The sequence below is a fragment of the Camelina sativa genome, chromosome 13 (genome assembly GCF_030686135.1).
Source record: "Camelina sativa cultivar CO46 ecotype springtype chromosome 13, ASM3068613v1".
In the NCBI taxonomy this organism is placed as follows: domain Eukaryota; kingdom Viridiplantae; phylum Streptophyta; class Magnoliopsida; order Brassicales; family Brassicaceae; genus Camelina; species Camelina sativa.
Window position 1 is genome coordinate 24,464,975 of NC_141892.1, and position 21,894 is coordinate 24,486,868.

General features: G+C 35.5%; 5 protein-coding genes and 1 pseudogene across 5 annotated transcripts; 2 read left to right on the forward strand and 4 right to left on the reverse strand.

Moving 5' to 3' along the window:
* Positions 1-1,720: 1,720 nt before the first annotated feature.
* LOC104738466 (putative F-box/LRR-repeat protein 23) lies at positions 1,721-3,150 on the reverse strand. The gene is made up of 4 exons (XM_010458636.2): positions 2,840-3,150; positions 2,247-2,692; positions 1,840-1,894; positions 1,721-1,775 (listed from the first exon to the last, which is right to left on the reverse strand). Exons 1-4 carry the CDS (start codon positions 3,145-3,147, stop codon positions 1,721-1,723), a joined length of 864 nt encoding a protein of 287 aa, XP_010456938.2. The 5' UTR covers positions 3,148-3,150.
* A 512-nt stretch (positions 3,151-3,662) lies between these two features.
* Positions 3,663-4,835, reverse strand: LOC104738467 (putative F-box protein At4g05475; annotated as a pseudogene).
* On the reverse strand, positions 4,783-6,652 carry LOC104738468 (putative F-box protein At4g05475). Its single transcript, XM_010458639.2, has 3 exons — positions 6,405-6,652; positions 6,082-6,207; positions 4,783-5,492 (listed from the first exon to the last, which is right to left on the reverse strand). Exons 1-3 carry the CDS (start codon positions 6,518-6,520, stop codon positions 4,964-4,966), a joined length of 771 nt encoding a protein of 256 aa, XP_010456941.2. The 5' UTR covers positions 6,521-6,652; the 3' UTR covers positions 4,783-4,963.
* Positions 6,653-12,790: 6,138 nt separating this feature from the next.
* LOC104738469 (uncharacterized) lies at positions 12,791-14,134 on the forward strand. The gene is made up of 2 exons (XM_019234832.2): positions 12,791-13,070; positions 13,205-14,134. The coding sequence occupies exons 1-2, from the start codon at positions 12,953-12,955 to the stop codon at positions 14,017-14,019; spliced, it is 933 nt and encodes a 310-aa protein (XP_019090377.1). The 5' UTR covers positions 12,791-12,952; the 3' UTR covers positions 14,020-14,134.
* LOC104737407 (putative hydrolase C777.06c) lies at positions 13,959-16,095 on the reverse strand. Its single transcript, XM_087481554.1, has 9 exons — positions 15,837-16,095; positions 15,437-15,578; positions 15,216-15,343; positions 14,970-15,111; positions 14,776-14,881; positions 14,613-14,677; positions 14,494-14,529; positions 14,293-14,402; positions 13,959-14,212 (listed from the first exon to the last, which is right to left on the reverse strand). Exons 1-9 carry the CDS (start codon positions 16,001-16,003, stop codon positions 14,155-14,157), a joined length of 954 nt encoding a protein of 317 aa, XP_087337680.1. The 5' UTR covers positions 16,004-16,095; the 3' UTR covers positions 13,959-14,154.
* A 2,383-nt stretch (positions 16,096-18,478) lies between these two features.
* LOC147929937 (uncharacterized) lies at positions 18,479-19,936 on the forward strand. Its single transcript, XM_087480801.1, has 3 exons — positions 18,479-18,757; positions 19,461-19,649; positions 19,757-19,936. Exons 1-3 carry the CDS (start codon positions 18,479-18,481, stop codon positions 19,934-19,936), a joined length of 648 nt encoding a protein of 215 aa, XP_087336927.1.
* Positions 19,937-21,894: the final 1,958 nt, after the last annotated feature.

A 21,894-nucleotide genomic window follows, 5' to 3' on the forward strand; every position in this document is an offset into this window, starting at 1 on the left:
AATTTCGTTTGATGTACAAAAACATGTTATAAACATCTTTTATGTGTACAAAAAGCAAAAGTTATTAATTTGCTTGACAAAAATATACGTCAAAGTTAATTGGAGTCAAACATCCTTTAAGCTTGCTGGATTTTGAAGCTTCTTTAGAAGAGAGACTTTGACGCCATGTCCAAATATTTTATTAACATGGAAAGGGCAAAAGAGTCATCAATAGTGATTTTATATGTAATGTTATACTTTTCACTGTTCTAATGCCTAAATCTGAATCTCATTCCTAAATAATGCCTGTTTTTATAAATATCCCTTAGTTATACTTCTTTCTCTTACTCTCCTACGTACACAACTAGGCGGTCACTAACATCTTTCTATTTATTTAAACAAAATATGCCTCATGCACTCATTAGCTTTAGTAAAGATAAATATGTAGAAAGTTATAGTACCAAATGTCACACTTAAAAAATAAGTGTAACATTATATGAACAAGTGTAATGACATATGTTTTGTGATTGATTAATCATACTTTTTTCACAATAATATCAACATTTATAGAAAATAAAATTTATGTTGAAAAACCTAAAGTAGTCATAAAATCACTAGATATTTTTGCATAATTACAACAAATGGAATTTATTTAAATAATCCACAATTATCTAGAAAGTTAAATATGTTTTTCCAAAACTATTATGCTTCCCAATTTTATCATTCTAAGAGTTAATAATTACAAGTTTACGGCTACTTTTACATGAAAATATGGATTTAGATTCGGATTGAGTGTTTAGATTCGGATTTTTTTGTTTACGTTTTCCATCTACTGTAGGTTTATCTTTGTTGTGTATTGCTTGATTGACAACCGTACCTAGCTAGTGCTCTTAGGATAGATATGCTTTCCGAAAGTTGGAAAAAATGCCTAAAGTAATCTAAATGACCAAAGCATCATAACCTGCGAAAGTAGTTATGAAGCCTGAGGAACACACTGGATTTTGATTGTTACGGATGTTTGTGACAAATATTAGAGAGAAAATTAAGAGCATCTCCATTATACAAGGAGTTTCTAACTAATAAATATTATTCATTTTGTTTCACAGAAAATGTCATTTTGACATATTTAACAAAAATTAAGAAAAATTTGAATTATACATATTTACCCATATTTAATAAGTATTTAATAATTGAAATTCAATGAAAAAAGCTTTGGTTTAAGGGGTAAAAAAAATAGCATTTAAAAGCATATTGAAAATAAAAAATAACGCTATTTGTATTTGTGAAACACTGAAAAAAAAAATTTTCTATACAATGACTCTTTGTGAAACAGATCTAGGAAGTTGTATTTTAATATAAGAGAAATAAAGAATTAATTTTCGAAAGAAAAACAACTAAAATCTACTAAAAATATGACACAGAGGTTCTATGGGTATCTATATATATATATATATATATATTAAAAAAACCTCCCATTTTTTACCAATGGAGATGGTTAAAGAAAACTCTAATTTTATTTTATAACCCCAAATAAAAATAATTAGAAAAAAATGCTTGCTAAATATGTACGGTATATAAATTTAAGAATCCCTACCACCAATAATATAATATATATCCACAGTTCTTTTAGCCAACAAATCTATGTTAAGTTTTTCTAGAGACAATTAGAAACATATTCACTTTCTAATACATATGTGACAAAACTCTAATGATGATTCAAACAACTTATCTTCTTCTGCAACTAACTAACCCACTGCTTGTTTTCATTAACCATGACAAAGGACAAGTATGATGATCTGCAACAAACACACACACAAGTACTTAACAATGTGAGAACTGAGAACATATTGCACATATTACTTCAGAAAATACTCGAAAATATTCAGTGTACTAGTATTTTCATCTTCTTCTGCTACTAAGAACATTCATAGTAAAATTTAGCTTAACAGGTGATAAGCAAAAGAATATGGGATAGAAAATTTTGTAAACTCCTAATTAACATTTTTTATACCAACAATATTGTTTTGTCACGAGGATAGAAGCAACAAACACATTTCTTGTCACTCAAGTCAGCGCCAAACCTCTAAACAAGACTTCCATCGATAATAATGTCGAGCCTATATTAATAGATTTGTTTCGATTTGTAAGAACAACAGAAATCTATCATGGTTTTTAGAACTTTATTTGATTTTGTTATATTTTCCATCAGAAAGTTAGAAAACATCTATATTGAAACAAAAGATCTGTAAAGAAAAGAGGACATGAACCAGTTACTAATATAGCCGGGCCTTTCACAACTCTGATCCTCTTCGAACATCGCTTCTTAAGATCCTCGTCAAAGTGAATGTTGAAACACATGCCTAAATCAAGGTGTTCTAGGTGAGGACAACTGTCAAGAATGGCGTTCAAGCCCGTGTTGGTCAGTGAGTTCGCTAAAAGCTCAAGATGTCTTAGTTCAGGCATGCTTTCAGCAATTTCCATTGCATTATTATCAAATCCGTTGATTAAAGTTCTTTTGCAAGTGCTGTAATTTAGCTTCAGTGTCTTCAGGTTTAGACAAGACTGGCCTGCAATTTTCAGAGACTCTCCTGTCAATGGGAGGTGTGTAACCTCGAGATATTCAAGCAATGGAAGTTTCACAACTGCATCGACAAATCCATTGTTTTTTATTGTATAGCATTTTACAAGTCTCAGGCTTCTCAGATTACTTGAACTGCAAACAATAATTGTGAGTAAAAAAAAAAGGATTTAAAAACATAATCTAAGACACAGAAGAAGAACGATAAAGATTTATTTTTTCATGTCTAACCCTAGAATTAGAAATCAAATTTCTTTTGAAGAAAGTAAAAAAAGACAGAACCTATTGGCGATGTAATTGAGGAGCTTATCATTACAGATGTACTGAATGTAGATCTCAACCAAGCCGCCTTGGCTACGATCAACTGCATGACGACACATGATTCCGAGGTCGTTGTAGTATATTATCTTGGCTAGGAGGTTTCCCATGTCGATCTTCCGCCACATAGAAGGGTCTTTGCAGACGCGACGCCACGATCTGCACACTTTCTGAGCGTTTTCAAGTATGTCAATCACGCCAAGCCGGATCAGGATGGATGACGTCAAGTCCGACGGAAGCTCCGCCCAGCTTCTGTATTCGCTGTCATTCATTGCCAAAGACTAAAGACGACCAAGAATAAGAAACCGATGAAAACGGAAAAACAAAGAGAAGAAGAACCCTAAGGAACAAATTGTGAAATCCCTAATGAGAGAGTGAAGTAGTAGTTAGTTTCAAGACTTGAAATACAGAGTTATATATTTTACAAAATCAGTTCGGATCATTAAGTATATATATTAAGCCCACTAAAGTAATCTCTTGTGTTCAGGCCTATAATTTTACTCACATCTGTTAACGAACGTGGTAATTTTACTGGCATATATTATATGTTGAGCTAAAGATATAGATAGGCACAATATCAACAAATTAAATATGGAGAATCAAGAATTCTGACTTTTTAACTTTGTGACTTGCATTGCAAGACAACACATGTCAAATCTGTTCTTCTCAAAAAAAAAAACTTTACAAAGGCAAAGAGGGGCACAAAGTCAACTGAAACTACGTACCCAAAAAAAAAAAAAAAAAGAGAGCATGAACGAGTTCATAACCAGTCGCCACGGATATTGTCATTGCATCCTTAAATGATCGGACCGCATATCCTTATTTATATAGTCACAATGATCGTTAATTTCACCCCTAGAACTCGTAGGTACTGCCATCACTATAATATGAGTAAGACCAGTCTCCTTCATATTAAATCAGTATCAGTATCGGAAGTGTCATCAAATGGAGAATCGGCGGTTGAGTCGTCGGGGCGTTTCAAATCTCTGATCCTCTCAGAACAACGCTTCTTGAGATCCCCAGATAAGTTAATGTTGAAGCAGCGGCGTAAATCAAGATGTTCCAAGTGAAGACAGTTGTCAAGAATGGTGTTCAAGCCTGAGTTGGTTAGTCTGTTCCCAAAAAGCTCTAGGTGGCGTAGTTTGGGCATGGTTTCAGCAATTGCTAGAGCTTCATCATCGATACGGGCTGGAACAAGTGCGGTTTAGCTTCAATGTCTTCAGGAGTGGGCAAGACTGGCCTATACTTTTCAAATCAAATTCTAGAAAGCCATGTAAAATCTCGAGGTCTTCAAGGAATGGGAGTTTCGTGAAAGCATTGACAAATCCCTCGGCTGTTAGTAGATGACTCATTTCAAGCCTAAGGCATCTCAGATTACTTGATCTGCAAATGAAACATTGTGATAGAATTATCAAAATTTACTCAGAGAGCACTGCTTAACCAAAACCATAGATTCGACAAATAATGATTTCTAACTTGACACAGAAGCAAGTCCACTTAATAAAATTTATAAGCACTGTTAAATTTTTGACCTAATCCTCACAATTTGCACTAATTCTTCTTCAATCAAAATTCTAAGAATAGAGATGTAGGAGAAGAGAGCATCGTCACCGAAGTGTTCCATGTTGATTTCGACCAAACCGCCTTCGCTGAGATCGACGGCGTGACGACACATCCTATCGTAGTCGAAGATACTGTTGTTTCTCATGTCGATTTTGCGAAACATCCATGGGTCTTTACAGACGCGTTTCCACGATCTGCATACTAGCTGAGCGTTCTTCAGAATCTCAACCGTGCTGAGACGGAGTAAAATTAAAGATGTTAATTCCGGTGGAAGGTCCGCCCAGTTCCCGGACGGCGGCGAAGAGGACGAAGCCATTTTGGGAAAATTAATGGAGTGATGGAGATTGTTTGAAGTTTCAGCTCAAATTTACGATACACGCACTAACAAGCTCAATAATCAAATAACATATTGGGCCTAGGCCCATTATTAAAGTCATTTGTTTTCAAAAGCATTCACACAAAACAACCCAAGAGACTGAGAGATACCGTCGTTTGACCAGCTAAACAGACTTCATGACATGCGTATCAGAAAGGCAAATCGAGTACACTGGTATCATATGGGTAATCAGCTGTTGAGTCGTTGGGGCGTCTCAAAACTTTGACCTTCTCCAAACAACGCTTCTCGAGATCCCCTACGAGGTTGATGTTGAAACACTGGCGTAAATCGAGATGTTCCAAGTGAGGACAGCCGTCGAGAATGGCGTTAAAGCCAATGTCTGTCAGTCTGTTCCCAAAAAGCTGGAGATGTCGCAGTTCATGCATTCTTTTAACAATGTCTATGATCTGATAATCAGTATCAAGCATTGTTTTAGCAATGTTTACGGAACCATAATTAGACTCCAAGTGAGGGAGCAGCCTGTAGCCTTGACAGTTTAGCTTCAATGTCTTCAAATGCGGGCAAGCATAGCCTATAGCTTCCAAATTTTGTCCTCTGATTTTGCAGTATGAAAGCTCGAGTTCTTCAAGCAATGGAAGTTTCATGACCGCTGAGAAAAGTCCCATGCCTGTTATTTGATCGCACTTAGCAAGTCCTAGGCGTCTCAAATTACTTGATCTGCAAGTATTAACAAAAACATTGATCTAAGAGATAGAAGTATATAACATCAAGATACAAAAATAAGTATCATTGTGAAACTATACTAGTAGCGGTTAGGTTTTAACGTAGAAACATACATAATGCATTATGCATGGTTTTATATTGTATATATTGGACCAGCAAGGAAAGGATAAAAGTTCCATAAGCTCAAAAAGGAACTTGGGAGTTGGGAATGCTTCCTATTTAATGAGATTTTTTCTTGTTTCTTCAGTTGACCAAATTTGATCTAGAACTACCATAGCAAAGATGCGGATTCAAATTAAAGTCACTTGCAAAATTCAAACATGGAAATTTTTTCTTGATAGAAACCTATATATGTGGGCTTTAACCAGTTATAAGGAGAGAGGCGATGCAAAGAACTCAATGTTGATGTCAAAATGAGTTAAACCATAAATTTTCCCATAATGCTCAAACTACCGAGAATTAGATCCAACCCTAGAAATTAGCAAATCCTTTCTGTAATCAAATCAATCTCACTATGTATGTACAACTTCATAAATTTCAATAAAAAAATATGCATGCTAGTTTTAGGGGAAGAGAGATCAACCTATCAACAATGTAGGTGAGGAGAGAATCAGTGCCAAAAAGTTCAATGTTTATCTCTACCAAGCCACCTTGGCTAAGATCAACGGCGTGACACATCATACGTCCAAGGCGTTCCAGTTTAATTGATCTAAAATAAAAATAGTTGCATGTTAAGTTGAGAACATGGTCTAAGACACACAAGGACAACAATTTTAATTTAGCCCTAGAATCGGCACATCATTGAATGGGTATTAAACAACGCAACTTCCCAAAAACAAAAGTCAAAGGCGTTTCAGATTCTCAAAAACAAAAGTCAAAGTTATATAGAGAGAGACAGAACACAACCTATTGGCGATGAAGGTAAGGAGATCATCGACGCTGAGGTCTTCAGTATTCATCTCGATATCGTACTCAATGAATTTGAGGTTTCTCGGGATTCGCATGTCAATTTTACGCCACATTGAAGGGTCTTTGCAGATGCGCCACCACTGGGTGCACAATTTCTGAGCGTTTTCCAAAATCTCAGTGGCGCCAAGATAGTGCAGGATCAATGACGTCAGTCCTTCCGGAAGTTCCACCCAGTTTATGGGTTTGTCGTCGTCCCTTATATGCGAAGAGGCCATTTTATGAGTATCTAAAACGTCGTCAAGTGATTAGTTAGATAAATACTAGTTTCAGACCTTTCGGCTCCTTCGCAAATTTACAATTTAAAGTCCCCGTAGTATTAAACGCTCAGGCTCAATAATCGAAAAACATATTGGGCCTAGGCCCATAAATAAAGTCAAATCGTTTTCAAAAGCTTCACAAAAACCAAAGAGACTGATCATGTATTGTCAAGAGACCAGGCTAAACAGACTTCACACGCGCGTATAAGAAAATAAAATTGACAACTGGTATGATCAAATGGTATCTTAATTGATAACTCGGATTCGTTTAGATTAGTAAACATCTACCAAAAAAATCTATTATTTTCATAGATGATAGAACCAAGCTTACGTTACGTTTATCTTTGCCTCTTTGGTTAACATTGGTTAATTAAGCTTGGTTTAATGTTGTAGATTAAGAATCGGTATATTAGCTAATGGTCTAACAAACTATTTTAGATGTGTTATTTCTCCGATTTGCTCTCACGCTCTCGTTCTCAATATTCCGGTACATCCGACTTTTAATAATAGAATATTGCAAACAAGTGGGCTTAATACAAAACAACTTCTCGAAAAACAAAAGTCAATTATGATAGACCTTCATAGGAGACGTAATACCTCTCCCCGTTCACCATTAGTGTCCCTTTTAATTGCCGCTTTAAGTCCACTTCCACACACACACGAGCAAACCTTGCTCGTTCCACTCTCAAAGATGTCAAGTCCACCTTAATCGGTTTACCTAACCCTCCTGCGATCCCCATCAATATAGTCTTATGATAGAAGTTCACCGGCAGATTTGCGATCCTGACCCGCACTGGCCTAGTTCTAATCTCGTCTCTTACCGGATCAAAGTCCGGTGATCACGTTTTAACCATTAGAATACTACCAAATACACGCCATGGACCACCTGTCACTGCCCTCAAGTAATCCTCCTCCACATCAAACCGCACCATGAAGAACTGCCTCGGTAGATCCAACACCGACATCCCACCCCTCGGTTTCCACAACTCCTTGAGCCTTCGATTCATCGCTTCCACTGAGATGTGACGTCCCATAACTTTCACGATCATACACTGCCGGTATAACCCGTTCATGGCATCCAACACTTCTTTACCAATCGTGATGACCGGCTCTCCTTCCTCCCCATCGGGAAACTCCAAACTCATTCTTGACAGCACAAACTCCTCCTCTAGAACTCTCTCTGGAACTGGTACTCCTCTACCATTACTACTCTGAACCTTCTCCGCATACTGATAAATAAAGAAGAGATCAAAGTCTGAATTTTCTGTGTATTGCTTTGGACCTAAAGGTCGAGTATATATACAATTTTACAAAACTTGAAGATCAAGCTAAGAGAATATACGATAAGTACAAACTAAATATACGCATATCTAAAATATGTAAACATTCTATTCTCTATTCTCCATTACCCCCCTCAAGCTGGAGCATGAAGATCCAAAATGCCCAGCTTGTCTCGAAACTCATCGAACTCCCGTTGTCCCAATGTTTTAGTGAAAATGTCCGCAAGTTGCATTGTCGTATGAACATAAGCTGCAACAATACGTCCTGCCTTGATTTCATCGCGGATAAAATGACAGTCCTTTTCGATATGTTTTGTTCTCTCATGAAACACCGGATTCGCACTAATGTGTAGAGCAGCCTTATTGTCACAGTAAAGACGCATCGGTTGCGTCAACACCACACCTAAATCGAGAAGAAGATTTTTCACCCATTTCAACTCCTTTGTTGTCATAGCCATTGCTCTATACTCGGCTTCGGCCGACGATTGACTGACCACATCTTGCTTCTTCGTTTTCCAAGAAATTGGTGACTGTCCAAGTTGAATAAACCAGCCCGTACAAGAACGTCGTGTTAGTTTGCAGCCGGCGTAGTCGGAATCACACCACCCGGTGATTTGAAGATCACAGTCCGCTCGAAGCAATATACCTTGCCCCGGACTACTTTTCAAATATCGAAGAACCCGAACAGCAGCGTCCCAATGTTCCTCTCGCGGAGCACTCATGAACTGAGACAGAATATGAACAGAGTATGCGAGGTCGGGTCTAGTAACACCAAGTTAAATCAATTTACCAACTAGTCGTCTATACGATTCCGGGTTTGTAAGAAATGGACCAACTGCCAAACCAAGTCGATGATGTTGCTCAAGAGGAAAAAATATCGGTTTCGAATCTAACAGCCCAGTCTCCGCTAGAAGATCAAGCACATACTTCCTTTGACTCAAATAAATCCCCTTTGGACTTCTCGAGACTTCGATGCCTAAAAAATATTTTAACACACCCAAATCCTTCATGTAAAAACATGTGCTAAGATATTTTTTAAACTCTTCGATCACGCGTACAGTGTTTCCCGTGATGACCAAGTCATCCACATAAACCAGTACTCTAATTTCGACTCCATTTTTCTTGTAAACAAACAGAGAATAATCCGCAAAGGACTGATCAAAACCATACTTTTCAAGTGAAGAGACAAGCTTAGCAAACCAACAACGTGGAGCCTGCTTCAAACCGTATAGCGACTTCCGCAGTCTACATACTTTACCATCGTGTCGGGAAGGAAATTCAGGTGGTAACGTCATATACACTTCCTCTTCAAGATCGCCGTGAAGAAAAGCGTTATGTACGTCCATCTGATGTACCTCCCAGTTACGAGCTGCAACCACAGATAGAAAGGCTCTCACCGTAGTCATCTTAACAACTGGAGCAAATGTTTCACCGTAATCTACTCTAGCAACCTGTCGATTTTCTAAGACAACTAGTCTCGCTTTATACCTCTCAACTGTTCCATCCGAACGATGCTTAACTCTAAACACCCATTGACAGCCAATTGCCTTTTTATTCTTTGGTAAATCCTCAAGTGTCCATGTCTTATTCAGCTCAAGTGACCCTATTTCACTACCCACTGCATTTCTCCATCGATCATCTTTCATTGCTTCTGCAAAGTCTCTTTGATCATCGTTAGTCGTAGAACCCACTTGTGCTTTGTCCACAAATGGATCTTCAGTTTCACTTCTCTGCGAAGACAAGAAGTAAAGTGTGTCCTCACGAAACACCACATCTCGTGAAACAACAAACACTTCTTTTTCTATGTTATACACACGCCATCCTTTCTTTCCATGAGGATACCCAACAAAAACACACTTTCTGCTGCGACTCACAAACTTGTCTCCTTTATGATCTTGGTTATGAATGTAACAAACACATCCTATCACACGAAGATGATCATACAAAGGCTGTTTACCATACAACACTTCATAGAGTGTCTTCCCTTGTAATACTAGAGATGGTGTTCGATTAATCAGATAAGCAGCCGCAAGTGCACATTCTCCCCAAAATTCAACCGGTAAGTGTCCCTCAAACATGACCGCTCTAGCCACGTTAAGCAAATGACGATGTTTTCGCTCCACACATCCGTTCTGTTGCGGTGTTCCAACACAAGATGTCTCATGTTGTATCCCTTGTTCTAAGAAATATGTCGTTAGTGACATGAATTCGCTTCCATTATCACTACGTATTGTTCGAACTTGCTTCCCAAACTGTCGTTTAACCAAAGCAAGAAAATATCTCAACTTTGTTGAAGTTTCACTTTTTGCATTCATGAGATAGATCCAAGTACCACGAGAGTAATCATCAACTATGGTAAGGAAGTATCTTGCTCCTGAGAACGATGGAGTTCTATACGGACCCCAAACATCGCAATGAATCATTTCAAAAATCTCTGAAGTCTTATTATTGCTTAAAGGAAAAGAACGACGAGTTTGTTTTGCGCGGACACAAATTTCACACGCTTTATTCGATAAATCACTACTATCACTACTAAAACCAAAACCAGACAACTTTTGCACTACTTTCAAAGATGGATGTCCCAGACGTCTATGCCACAACTCCACAGACTGACTTGTGTGACCCTTTGCCGCTGCAACTATCTCCATATTCTGAAAGTACATCAACCCTCCAAGAGGTCTACCTATCCCAATCAGCATCCTCGTAGTGCGGTCCTGAACAACACAAAACAGAACAGACATTTGAATAACACAGTTATTTTCTTCCATCAACTGTGAAACCGATATCAAATCAAACCCTAAGTTCTCTATGTAGAACACTTCAATCAAACTTAGATGAGAGTTCAACACAACTGTTCCGACTGTATTTCCTACTACTATCCGACCATCAGCCAAAATTATCTGCGTTGGTGTCGATGTTCTCAGGTTTCTAAGAATCTCTTTCTTACATGTCAAGTGATGTGTCGCTCCGCTATCAATTATCCAAGAGGGAGAAATCAACTTACCCGAGGATTGTTCATCTGCTCCGATGGCTGCAGCGTTCATCACACGCTTGACGCTGAGCCACTGTTCGTCTGTAAGACCGCACACCGCTGTTCTATCCGCATCCGTGACGGCTACGTTCGCAACACCAACTGTTGGTAGACCAACTACTCTTGCCACGTTTGCACGGACAACTCCACCTCTTCCTCGTGAGAGTCCGGCTGGTGGTGCAACTCCTCTTCCACGACCCACACGATTTCGTGGTCTGTCACCCCACCACTCTGGAAATCCTAAGATTTGAAAGCACGTTTCAGATCGGTGTCCTGTTCGTCCACAATTTGAACAAACAACTCCAACGTCTCTGTCATCTCCTCGATACTTTGGCTTTTGAATTTGCGCTACAAACGCCATGTTCTCCTGTTTCTCTTCAGGATTCTTTTTCTTCAGTCGAGCATCCTCATCTTGAGTCACCTTCAAGTAAACATACTCGAGAGTAGGCAACGGTTCTTGAGAAAGCAAGTTTGACTTCACCATTCCGTAAACTTCTTCGTCGAGTCCCATCACAAAGTCATGAACCTTATCTTCCTCTCTTCTCTTCTCATCTTCAGCACTGAAGTTACATGTGCAAAGACCACATGTACAGCTCAGCGGAGGTCGATAACATCCAAGACAATCCCAAATCTTCGTAAGCTTTTCGTAGTATGCTTCAATACTCATCCCAGCTTGTTGACAATTTGCAAGTTCTTTTCGCAACTGTTGAACACGAGGTCCGTTGGTAACACGAAATCTCTTTCTTATGTGTTCCCACAAATCTCGTGCCAGCGGTTTATGCAAGATATTAGACAACAGCTTAGGTTCGATTGTCATTTTAATCCAAGAGACAATTAGTGCATTGATTGGCTTCCAATCATCAAAGTCCGGTGATCCTTCGGTCGGAGCTTTGATGGATCCATCGAGAAATCCAAACTTCTTTCGTGAGTAAAGAGCGGTCTCCAAGTTGATAGCCCACTCTTCATAATTATCTCCTCCCAAGAGAGGACGCGATATGATGCTTCCGGGATTGTCGTTCGAGGTCAAGTCATATGGAGAAATCGTTCGTCGTAGATTTTCCATCGGTCTTCGGTTTTGATTCGATGTTCTTCACGTCTTCGGTCATTGTCACAGAAAAATCAAGATAGGTTCAATAAAGAGATCGAATATCAGGATCAAATCAGAAAATATTTTATGCCTGCTCTGATACCATGATAAATAAAGAAGAGATCAAAGACTGAATTTTCTGGGTATTGCTTTGGACCTAAAGGTCGAGTATATATACAATTTTACAAAACTTGAAGATCAAGCTAAGAGAATATATGATAAGTACAAACTAAATATACGCATATCTAAAATATGTAAACATTCTATTCTCTATTCTCCATTACATACGAACTCATCATCACTAGACTCGACCCTGGCGACTGGCCGTCATCCTTCATATGCTCATCCTGAACTTCCGTTCCCAAAACCATAGAGCGGCTAGGGCACGACATTGCAGACCTTTCGGTTCCTTCACAAATTTACAATTAAAGTCCTCATAGTATTATATATCTACAAGAATACATAACTATAAGCCTAATGTTCTAATTATATGAATCGTGCATAGGACCATAATTTTGTGTTTCTTTCGGCAGCACACATTATTTACATGTTTTACGTTCAATGTTAAATTATTTTAAATAGAAAATAAAAATAAAAAATAGAGCGTGAAATGAGGTAAGACAGACAAATTTAGTTGAAAAGAAAAGCCTAAGCCAAAATGATTGTCCACTAATTACGCCTCACAAAACAGGGGAAGTTGTAAAAACACAACAACCATAACTCTCTCTCTGTTATTGTCTAAATTTCTAACATCTCTCTTCCTTTGTTCATTATTTTTTATTTTTTGGCTGATTGATTCTCTCTAGACGGCGTTTTTAAAACCGGAAAACATGAGCCGTCTCCGAGCATTTTCTGCGCCGGATTTAGTTCCTTCTGATTCTGGATCTATTACATCATCACCAACAAGAACCAGAGAGCACCCATCTCATGAAGATTCTGGTTTAGAAGGTAAACCTATCATATTCATCTAATAGTTTTCTTTCATTCAGATTTTATCTACGTTGTTATAGCAAAGATAACAATCTTGTGGCTTGCGTGGCAAGTAATTTTGTTAAACGTCATCTTGCTTCTGTTTTTTTAAGGGATCACTACGAACGTGAAGCTACTGCTGAAACTCGTTCAAGATCACAATGAAGCAACCTCAAGACAGCACGATGATTGGAAGGTACAGAGAGTTAAAACGATGATGACGATTCTCGAGGATCTAAAGACACGAATCCAGAAAGCTCAGCAACAATCATCATCATCATCCGGAAAAAAAGAGCTTAGACGATGCAACACAGAGCTGAAACCGACTCATGATCCAAACAAGAATCCGATGAAGCCGCCACAGAACGATCCTGATGATGTTCAGAAGCTGAGAAAAGAGATAAGCGCGAGTATGGCTGCAAGAAAGAGTCTTCAAATGATGTGTTCAAGTCTAGGGAAAGAGAAAGAGATAATGGCTTTGGAGCTTGCGGGGAAAGCTCACGAACGGAACGAAATGGAGGAGCTTATAAGTGATCTTAGGGCTCAAAATGATAAATTGCTAAAGAAAGTGCAGAATTGCGCGGCAGAGCACAGTAATGAGAAGAAAGAAGATGATGATTGTCAAGGATGCAACGATGTGTCTCTTCAGGGAAGAAACAAAGAGTTGTCTGATCAGCTTCTCAAGTCTATTGACGGATACCGATCTTTGAAAAGGAAATACAAAGATGTTCAAGAGGAGAATGGATCAATGAGACGAGCCCTTAGAGATTATGGGGAAGGAATGAATGTTGGGACTCAGAGACTAAACAAGTTGCATGAGAAGATCACAAGAGAAGATGAAGTGAATATTGAGGATGAGATTTCAGATTTAGAAAAGTTGTTTCAAGGGCTTGGTTTAAAGATTTCAAATCATTCCCAGAAGAAGTAAACAAATAGGGATTCCATTTCATGTATCAAAATATAGATTCTAAATCCTATAATATTGGAAGTTTTGTCACTTAAACTTTTGCTTAGGTAACAAGAATTCTGAAATTTTCACTTGAGTTTGGATTTAGCAATTTGATCATAGCTCTATCGGAACCCTTAATCCATCGTGAGCAAGCTGCACTTGTATTCCTTCCCTAGAAATCAACATAGTCTATCAGCATATAACAATGTTGATATATAGAGATCATTTTATAACATATGTTTCATTACGTACCTTAGAGACCATTCCGCAAGTATCTCATTGTATTCATGGTGATCAAAATCATGTGTCATACCGGTTAATAGCGCTCTCTTTGGACAGAGCCTCTTTAAGATCTCAAGAGCCTAAAGAACAGAGGAATATTGAAACTTACTTTCAAAAGTGTTCAGAGTAATGAAACATTGTTTGCAAATGAAGAAAAACATTGAAACAAACCTCAGGAAAACAGATGTGTGTAGGATTTAGTCCTCTCTATTATCAACGAGATGTCGGTCAGCAACAACAAAATTTCACGAACGAATAGCGGTAAAAGAAAGTTACAAAATGATATTAACCTTGCGAGTTACATTTGTATCCAAGATAAGAAGATCTAACTGTCCAGCCCCGGCTTTAGAAATAGCTGCATAGTCAAAGATTCATTAAAAGATCAATCCTTCTCTTAGTAGAAGTGAAATACATGGTGATAATGATTAAGGCGGAACCACAATGAGCTCTTACCATACTCGGTACTCGGTGGAATGCGTGATACATCTGATATATAAGCCACTTTACTTTTATTACCGAAAAGGAAACCTAAAGCAATGTAGTCCTCTCCATGCATCACCTAATTAGCAAAAGATTATTGAGTCTTCAAGGTCTCAAAAGAATAATCAGACTGTTTTTATTTACTCAAAAGTCAAAAGAAGTATAACTGGAAGAGGATTGAAAGATAAGCCCGAGGCAGTAAATGGTTTTTCACAATTCTCTTCTATGATTTTCCAGTCAAGCTGTGAAACTCGTCTAGGTACTTCTTTAACCTTCTTATCAACCAAATATGGAAACCTTGTAGCAATACTGCAAGAAAATGCACAATGTTGCTACCTTAAAAGTCTCACCAGGGAAATGCTAATTGAGATAGATACCACAAATCGAAGATGGGAAAACCTAAAGATTGTTACCTTTCCATTGTAAACTGAGATAGAAACACAGGAAGTGGATCAGAGTCAATGGTTGAACCGCGAGGTTGAATAGATCGAATATCATCTAAACCATGAACAGCATCTGCGTGCTCATGAGTTAGAACTATCTACACAACCCATACAATTCAATTCATTCATCAGCATAGATTTCATTTCAGACTGCAAGAATTCAAGAAGATAGCAAAATAAAAGGGCTTAACAGAATGGATTCGGGGAATCTTATAGAAGGTGAACCAACGAAGGACTTGCTCTCTAAAACTCTTCCCAACATCAATAATAATGTAATAGTGTCTACCATCTTCTTCCTCGCAGCAATAGTCAATCAAGAGCGATGTGTTGCATCTGCCAAAATCAAGATTCAAGATTGGATTAAACAATGTCCCCCAAGAAGAACACTAGAAATCGGATTTTACAGTATCCACCTAAAAAGGGTTAAAACGTAAATTCTGAAACAGAGAGAACAAAAAGATGTCTCTGTTTTCAATCACAAACCCCAATTTCAAAAGGGTCTTTTATGTAAAGCAACAAGGTTTCTAAATTTCACGATCTCCACAGCTTAAAAGATCAAAAACCCAAAGAGAAAGTGATGTCAAAATTTACCTGTAGTTAGGGTTTAGGTGAGGAAGTAAAGAGAGGGATTGAGAACAGACATGGCAAGGAGGATCCGATGGCTGGAGTAAGCATCTGAAATCGGGAACTGCACCGGAGCAGCCTGTTCCGAGAAAGATCAGAGCCGTTCGATCATTATCGCATTGATTCTTCTCCATCTTTCAAGATTACGATCTTCTCGTGGTCCAACGCTGACTTGAAAAGCCAACGGCTACATGTTTGTTTATTGCATTAGTTGATCAGAATATGCGATAGGTGACACAAAGTTGTCTTTATTATATACCCACCAGACCAAAGTGATACTGTAATATTTTAGTCATAACTTTGACATTTATTTGACCCCAAAACATAAAAAAAAAAACAATGAAAAGTGAAAACTAATAATATAAGTAAAATCTATTAAATTTATTTCCTCATTAGATCTAAATTTAATCATACTTTACTTTCTAATACACACATTTTTACTAAATTTATATACGCACATTTTTATTGAAAACTTAAAAATGTGATTTAGATAAGTTTAATTGAATAAATTTTGTAATACACACATTTTTACTAAATTTCTATACATACATTTTTATAGAAATTTCTAAAATGCGTTATGTATTCATTTAAAATATATATTTATCACTCAACCGTTAAAGATTTATATAGTATTCTATATGTTAATTTTTTTATTCATAGACTCGATTAAAATATTAATAATGTTTTTATAAGATATTTATAAGGTTTTACACAAATATGAAAGTAATTTTTTGTATGTGGGCAAGCTTGAAGAACAAGCTGACATTGCTACGTAATGTGTTGTATATGTTGTAAATATTTGCATATGATATTAGAAAAACAAAAGCGGGGTTGTTTTGAACTTTTAGTTTCATTGTGGAAGGCAGATACAAAACTAGACTGTGAAGCCGAAACTAATCAAACCAAAATATGTTATCAGAAAAATCAAACTATTATTAAGAGATGAATGAGTAAAATCTATTGCGCAAACAATCATAATAGATTGAATTATTTTTATGTTGTAATCTTCCTCCTAAATTTTTTTTATTTGTAAGAGCATCTCCAATGATCCTCTATTTTCACCTCTAAACTCTATTATAAAGTAAATTTTGTTCCAATTCATCTCTATTTTCACCTCTATAATAGATATTAATATTTTTTTTGTCTATTTATAGAGAAACTCTATTTTTCCTCTATAAATAGAGTTGAACTATTTTATTTGTAAAGTAATCCTCTTAATTTTTAACTTCTTTTATTTATGACCAAAATAAATAAAATAAGTATTTTTAAGAACTAATAATAGAAATTTAAGTATAAATATTTATTTTAATATATTGAGACTACCATTTGCAAAAGATAATTTTATGAAATTGTTACAAAAATTAAAGTAAAATGGGTTAGTTTGCAATTTTTATAAATAAAAGGTGTTAATTGTAAAATAAAAATAGAATCTATTCGGAATATTATTTTATAGAGGAAAAAATAGATAAAACTATTGGAGATGGTGTAAGTGAATGTTAATGTGAATGTGAATGTAAATGTGAGTTTGAATTATATAATTTTTAAAAAATATTAAAAGAGTAATTTAAATCGTTCATAATTAAAAAAATATATGTAACTCTGACATCTTGGTACACACAATAAGCGCAAAGCTCTTTTTGTCACTAAGTTCAAGATAAATGAAGTGAAGTACTCCAAAGGTGTCCAATAACTCTCGGAGATGTGCGTCGGTAAAGTATCTTGGAAGGTTCCCAACAAAAATACAGTCATTACCCTTAAGCATACTAGAAGAAAATGGAGTCATACCAACATCATCTAATTTTAGATATGGACCACATATTATATTACTTAATTCTTAACCAGCCTTGTTTATGGGAAAAAGAAAACATATAGAATCAAAATATCTAAGCGTACCATATCTGAACGTCATTGCATTACTTGCGAAGAATGTTTATGTATATGGTATGCTCAGATATTTTGGTTCTATATGTTTTCTTTAAGAATCAAAGCTAATAGATATTGGAAAACTAAATGGGAATCAAATTGTTGTTTTCTTTGTTTGCAAATGATTCATAGATAGAATATCTTCAAAACACAATATAAAGTGTGGTTAAATATATCATAGTTTTGTTTCTATATTGATTTTGCTGATTTTTTTCAGTTAGAATGAAAATGTAAAATATTTAGGAAATAAAATCTGAAGTAATGCTATTTTTGAAAATCTTTAAAGATTAATTTTGTAAATAAATATACTTCAAAAATCTATATATAGATATTTAACATGAGATATACAAATATAATTCATTAATTTTATTCAAAAATCAAATGTAAAATTTATTATATATACATTAAAAATAACTTTCGTAAGTGAACGTTAATGTGAATGTGAATTTGAATTATATAATTCAAAAGATTATTAAAAGAGGAATTGAAATCGTTCATATGAACAAAATGGAATGGCATTTGGGTAAATATAGTACACTTTTCTGGCCTAAAGGTAAATTGAAGGACGGCCTAATATCATCGACTCGATTAGTCCTCATCGAAGATATTTTTAGTTATCACTTTCCCAAATTCAACTTGTGAGTTTTTCTAGGGTTTACGGGAGCGATCACCATCACCAATTCACCATGGTTCTCAAACCCTGCGTACTCGAGACGACGAAGACAAAAGGAGATTCGAGGATTGAAGAAGGTCGCAGTGATGGGAGTGTCAAAATTGAGGAGCGTCGTGACACTAGCGCTGATGATGACATCCTAAAGGCGCCTGAATGGGATGTGGACAGCTTCGATGGTTTAGAGTATTATTCGTCTTCGGATCCCACTTCTGATGAGCAGCTTTCATCTGACGAGCTGGAGGCTTTAGAGAACTACAACATCGTTAAACGCCAGTTGATCGATAGTAGGGATGTTGTGGTGGGTAAAAAAACCCAGCCCGACCTGAACCCGAAAAAAACCCGCCCAGAAAAAACTTGAATTCAACGGGTTTTAGTTTTTGTGAGTAAACCCATGGGTACCCATATTTTTTTTGCTTTTTGTTTTTTCTGAATTTATATGTATTTGTTATTTATATATAAAATAATAAATTGTAAATCAAACAAAATAAACACAATTCACCATTTTAAATAAATAAAACATTGATTTACACATTAAAAAAAAAAACTGAATGATATAAAGTAGAGAGAATTTAAGATATAAAGTAAGAAACCAAATATAAAGATTCACAAAATTAAAACTTGAATTGGGTAAGAAGAACCAATTGAGAATTAGGGTTCATATGCTCATGTTTCAATTTTTTTTAGGTGAAAAATATGATATGAAGTCTTTTTAATACAAAATGTTTAAAAAACCCGTGGGTACCCATAACCTGATAGGGTAAACCCGTGTAAGACTATCCTATTTTGGGTACCTGCCCATTTTTTACCCAGTTTTTTTGACTGAAAAATGGGTTCGGAAATCCTATATTAAACATGGGTTTCGGGTACCCAATGGGTTTTAACCCACTTTTAACATCCCTAATCGACAGCATGGTACCCTTCATCTTTCTTTTGAATTATGAGTTATATATATGAAAATTGAGATGGTTTGATTTTTGATTTATAGTACAATGTAGGGATTTTACTTGGATCCAGAGCGTAGGCTAAGATATTTCTACAAAAGCATCTATACTACAAGTTTGGACCGGAATGCACTTTGGGGCAAAACCTTTCGTGAGTACTGGGAAGAGATGGTACATGTCTGTCTCCAAAAACACAACCAAGACAAGGCTAGTTCCTTTACCTTTTCTCTTCTTGTGGGTTTGGTTTAACGTGTCTGTCATTCACCGTTTATAATGCTTTAGATGGGTAGCTAAGCCTTCTGATTGTTTTTTTTTTTTTTTGTATGTGGGTCTAGGTGTGTAATGTGTAGTTTGTTGAAGTTGTGAGAGGTAATTATCGCGGAGGACCGAGATCAAAGTCATACATTACGTTTATGGCTAGGGAGAAGCCGGATGGACCTCTTGTGGAGTATCAAGCTAAGTGTATGGTTACTTTGGACAGAAAGAGGCATCCCATCCTCTGTAGACCGTCCACTACACCAAAGCCTTAAAACCAAAACGTAAATATTGTTTGTTGGTTGGTATCAATGTTAAGTAGCCTTTAAACAAAAAAAACCCCAAATTTTGGGTTTAGAATATATAGTTTGGTATCAACGTAGCAAAACGGCAAATTTCGGTTCACGTCGTCACAAATATTATCACCACAATCCAAACTATATTCCAAACCGTACTGTATCGGTTTTAATCCGTAGATTTTTTTCCAACCCGAAGTACTAAGCTTTGTCACTCTAATTGCTCCAAACATGCTGAATATACATACATTAACCGCTCTTACACCAAAGCCTTGAAACCAAACTTGTTCAATCAATGGGTTATAGTATAACCGTTATAGGTTTCTCTTAGCCAACTTTTGTTTTGCTCAGTCTAGGCTCAGACATGTTTAGAGAAACTTCATATATTCTTTTTGCCGTCGAAGCGATGCAATATTGCACGGTGCCTGTCATGTATGATATATAGATGTATTACGATATGAGGAAAAACAAAAAAGAATGACCCATCTCAACAAAAATGTCTAGGCAAAAATGTCCTTTTCTCGGGAATTTTGGAATGAAAGTTATAGAGTTACTAGTATTACTAGATTTTATCATGCGCTACACTGAGTGATTATATTTCTTTCTTGTTTTAGTTATTTTAATTTATGGTTTAAGTTTTGTTAGTTTTTGAGGAACTTTTTTTAAACTAAAAATGTGTTATATTCTCGGGCGTTTTACAGGTTAATTTGAATACTGATTTAAAATTTGTTTAATCTCTAGATTACTATTATGTGCTAATAATCTTTTGGTAAAACACAATTATAATAAAATTCGGTGGATTGGAAGTAAAATGAACATATATATAACATTATAAGGGAATTATTGGTATTAATAATTGTTAAATATTTAATTAAAATCTAAATAATCTTAATTTTTTCAATTTACCATATTTACGTTTTAGTTCCTTTGGCCATTTTCTAGGGACTAAGATTGTAAATAAAATTTTAAACTACCATTACTAAAAGGTATAACACAAAATATAATTCAAAAACTAGATTTTAATCCGCGGTACACCGCATGATAATATTTTTATAACAAAAAACTAAATTTTAAATTATATTTGTTTGTTATTTATTTTTTTTTGTTTAGTGTTTAAAATTGTATAATTGTATTTTAATTGTTAATTCTAAAATTTTAATCGTTAAACTAATCTTATTATATAAACTTTAGTTTTCAAAGTTAGTAATTCATATAATCGCGACATGTGTCAAGTATGTCGATAATATTTTGACATGTGTGAAAATAAATTTTATATAATAATTATTGGAAAATTAAGAAATTCGAAAAATAAAAGGATTACAAATAATATTTTTGAAAAGTATATAAAACCAAAAGTAATCTATTATATCACTAATTCTAATAGGAAAGTTATCTATTAAATTACTAATTTCAATAGGAAAATATGTGCAATTAATAAGGAAAATATTTGCAATTTAAATGCAATTGTTATTTATTATAATCATATAGTAAAAATAAATTTATACATAAAAGTGATAAAAGTATAAAAAGGTTTAATGTGTTAAAATTAGTGATTAACATAATATAAGAAAAATAAGATAATCAAAATAAGAAACTAATGTAACTTTCTTAAGTTTTTCAATCGGTGAATGATTTGATAGCGTATTCAATATTATGTTATTATATAAACTTTGGTTTTCAAAGTTAGTAACTCATGTGATCGCGACACGAGTCTATTTTAATAATTAAAGATTTTGTTATGTGTTATACAAAAACTTTGTTTTAACATATTTGTAAATTATAAGAAATTTAAAATTTAAATAATTTAATAAATATGGAGTGTGTGAACTCTAAATCCGGTTTAAAAAAACTCATATGAAATAAAATTAATATTTTGAGTGCAACTTAAAATTTTACATATTTTTTTTATATTCACGTTAATACGCGGGCCTAATCTA

Bases quoted from the DNA above. Each gene is read 5' to 3' on its own strand.
- LOC104738466 (XM_010458636.2), bottom strand. From the start codon at position 3,147: ATGAATGACAGCGAATACAGAAGCTGGGCGGAGCTTCCGTCGGACTTG. The intron at 2,693-2,839 runs GTTCTGTCTTTT...TATTGTTTGCAG, and splicing joins CTCAATTACATCGCCAATAG to TTCAAGTAATCTGAGAAGCC. The intron at 1,776-1,839 runs GTAATATGTGCA...TGTTTGTTGCAG, and splicing joins ATTTTCGAGTATTTTCTGAA to ATCATCATACTTGTCCTTTG.
- LOC104738468 (XM_010458639.2), bottom strand. From the start codon at position 6,520: ATGTGGCGTAAAATTGACATGCGAATCCCGAGAAACCTCAAATTCATT. The intron at 6,208-6,404 runs GTTGTGTTCTGT...TTTTTATTTTAG, and splicing joins CTTACCTTCATCGCCAATAG to ATCAATTAAACTGGAACGCC. The intron at 5,493-6,081 runs GTTGATCTCTCT...TAATACTTGCAG, and splicing joins CTCACCTACATTGTTGATAG to ATCAAGTAATTTGAGACGCC.
- LOC104738469 (XM_019234832.2), top strand. From the start codon at position 12,953: ATGAGCCGTCTCCGAGCATTTTCTGCGCCGGATTTAGTTCCTTCTGAT. The intron at 13,071-13,204 runs GTAAACCTATCA...TGTTTTTTTAAG, and splicing joins TGAAGATTCTGGTTTAGAAG to GGATCACTACGAACGTGAAG.
- LOC104737407 (XM_087481554.1), bottom strand. From the start codon at position 16,003: ATGGAGAAGAATCAATGCGATAATGATCGAACGGCTCTGATCTTTCTC. The intron at 15,579-15,836 runs GTAAATTTTGAC...TGATTTTGGCAG, and splicing joins CACCTAAACCCTAACTACAG to ATGCAACACATCGCTCTTGA. The intron at 14,882-14,969 runs GTTATACTTCTT...TTTGCTAATTAG, and splicing joins TATCTTTCAATCCTCTTCCA to GTGATGCATGGAGAGGACTA.
- LOC147929937 (XM_087480801.1), top strand. From the start codon at position 18,479: ATGGTTCTCAAACCCTGCGTACTCGAGACGACGAAGACAAAAGGAGAT. The intron at 18,758-19,460 runs GTTGTGGTGGGT...AGTACAATGTAG, and splicing joins AGTTGATCGATAGTAGGGAT to GGATTTTACTTGGATCCAGA. The intron at 19,650-19,756 runs GTTTAACGTGTC...TGTAATGTGTAG, and splicing joins TTTCTCTTCTTGTGGGTTTG to TTTGTTGAAGTTGTGAGAGG.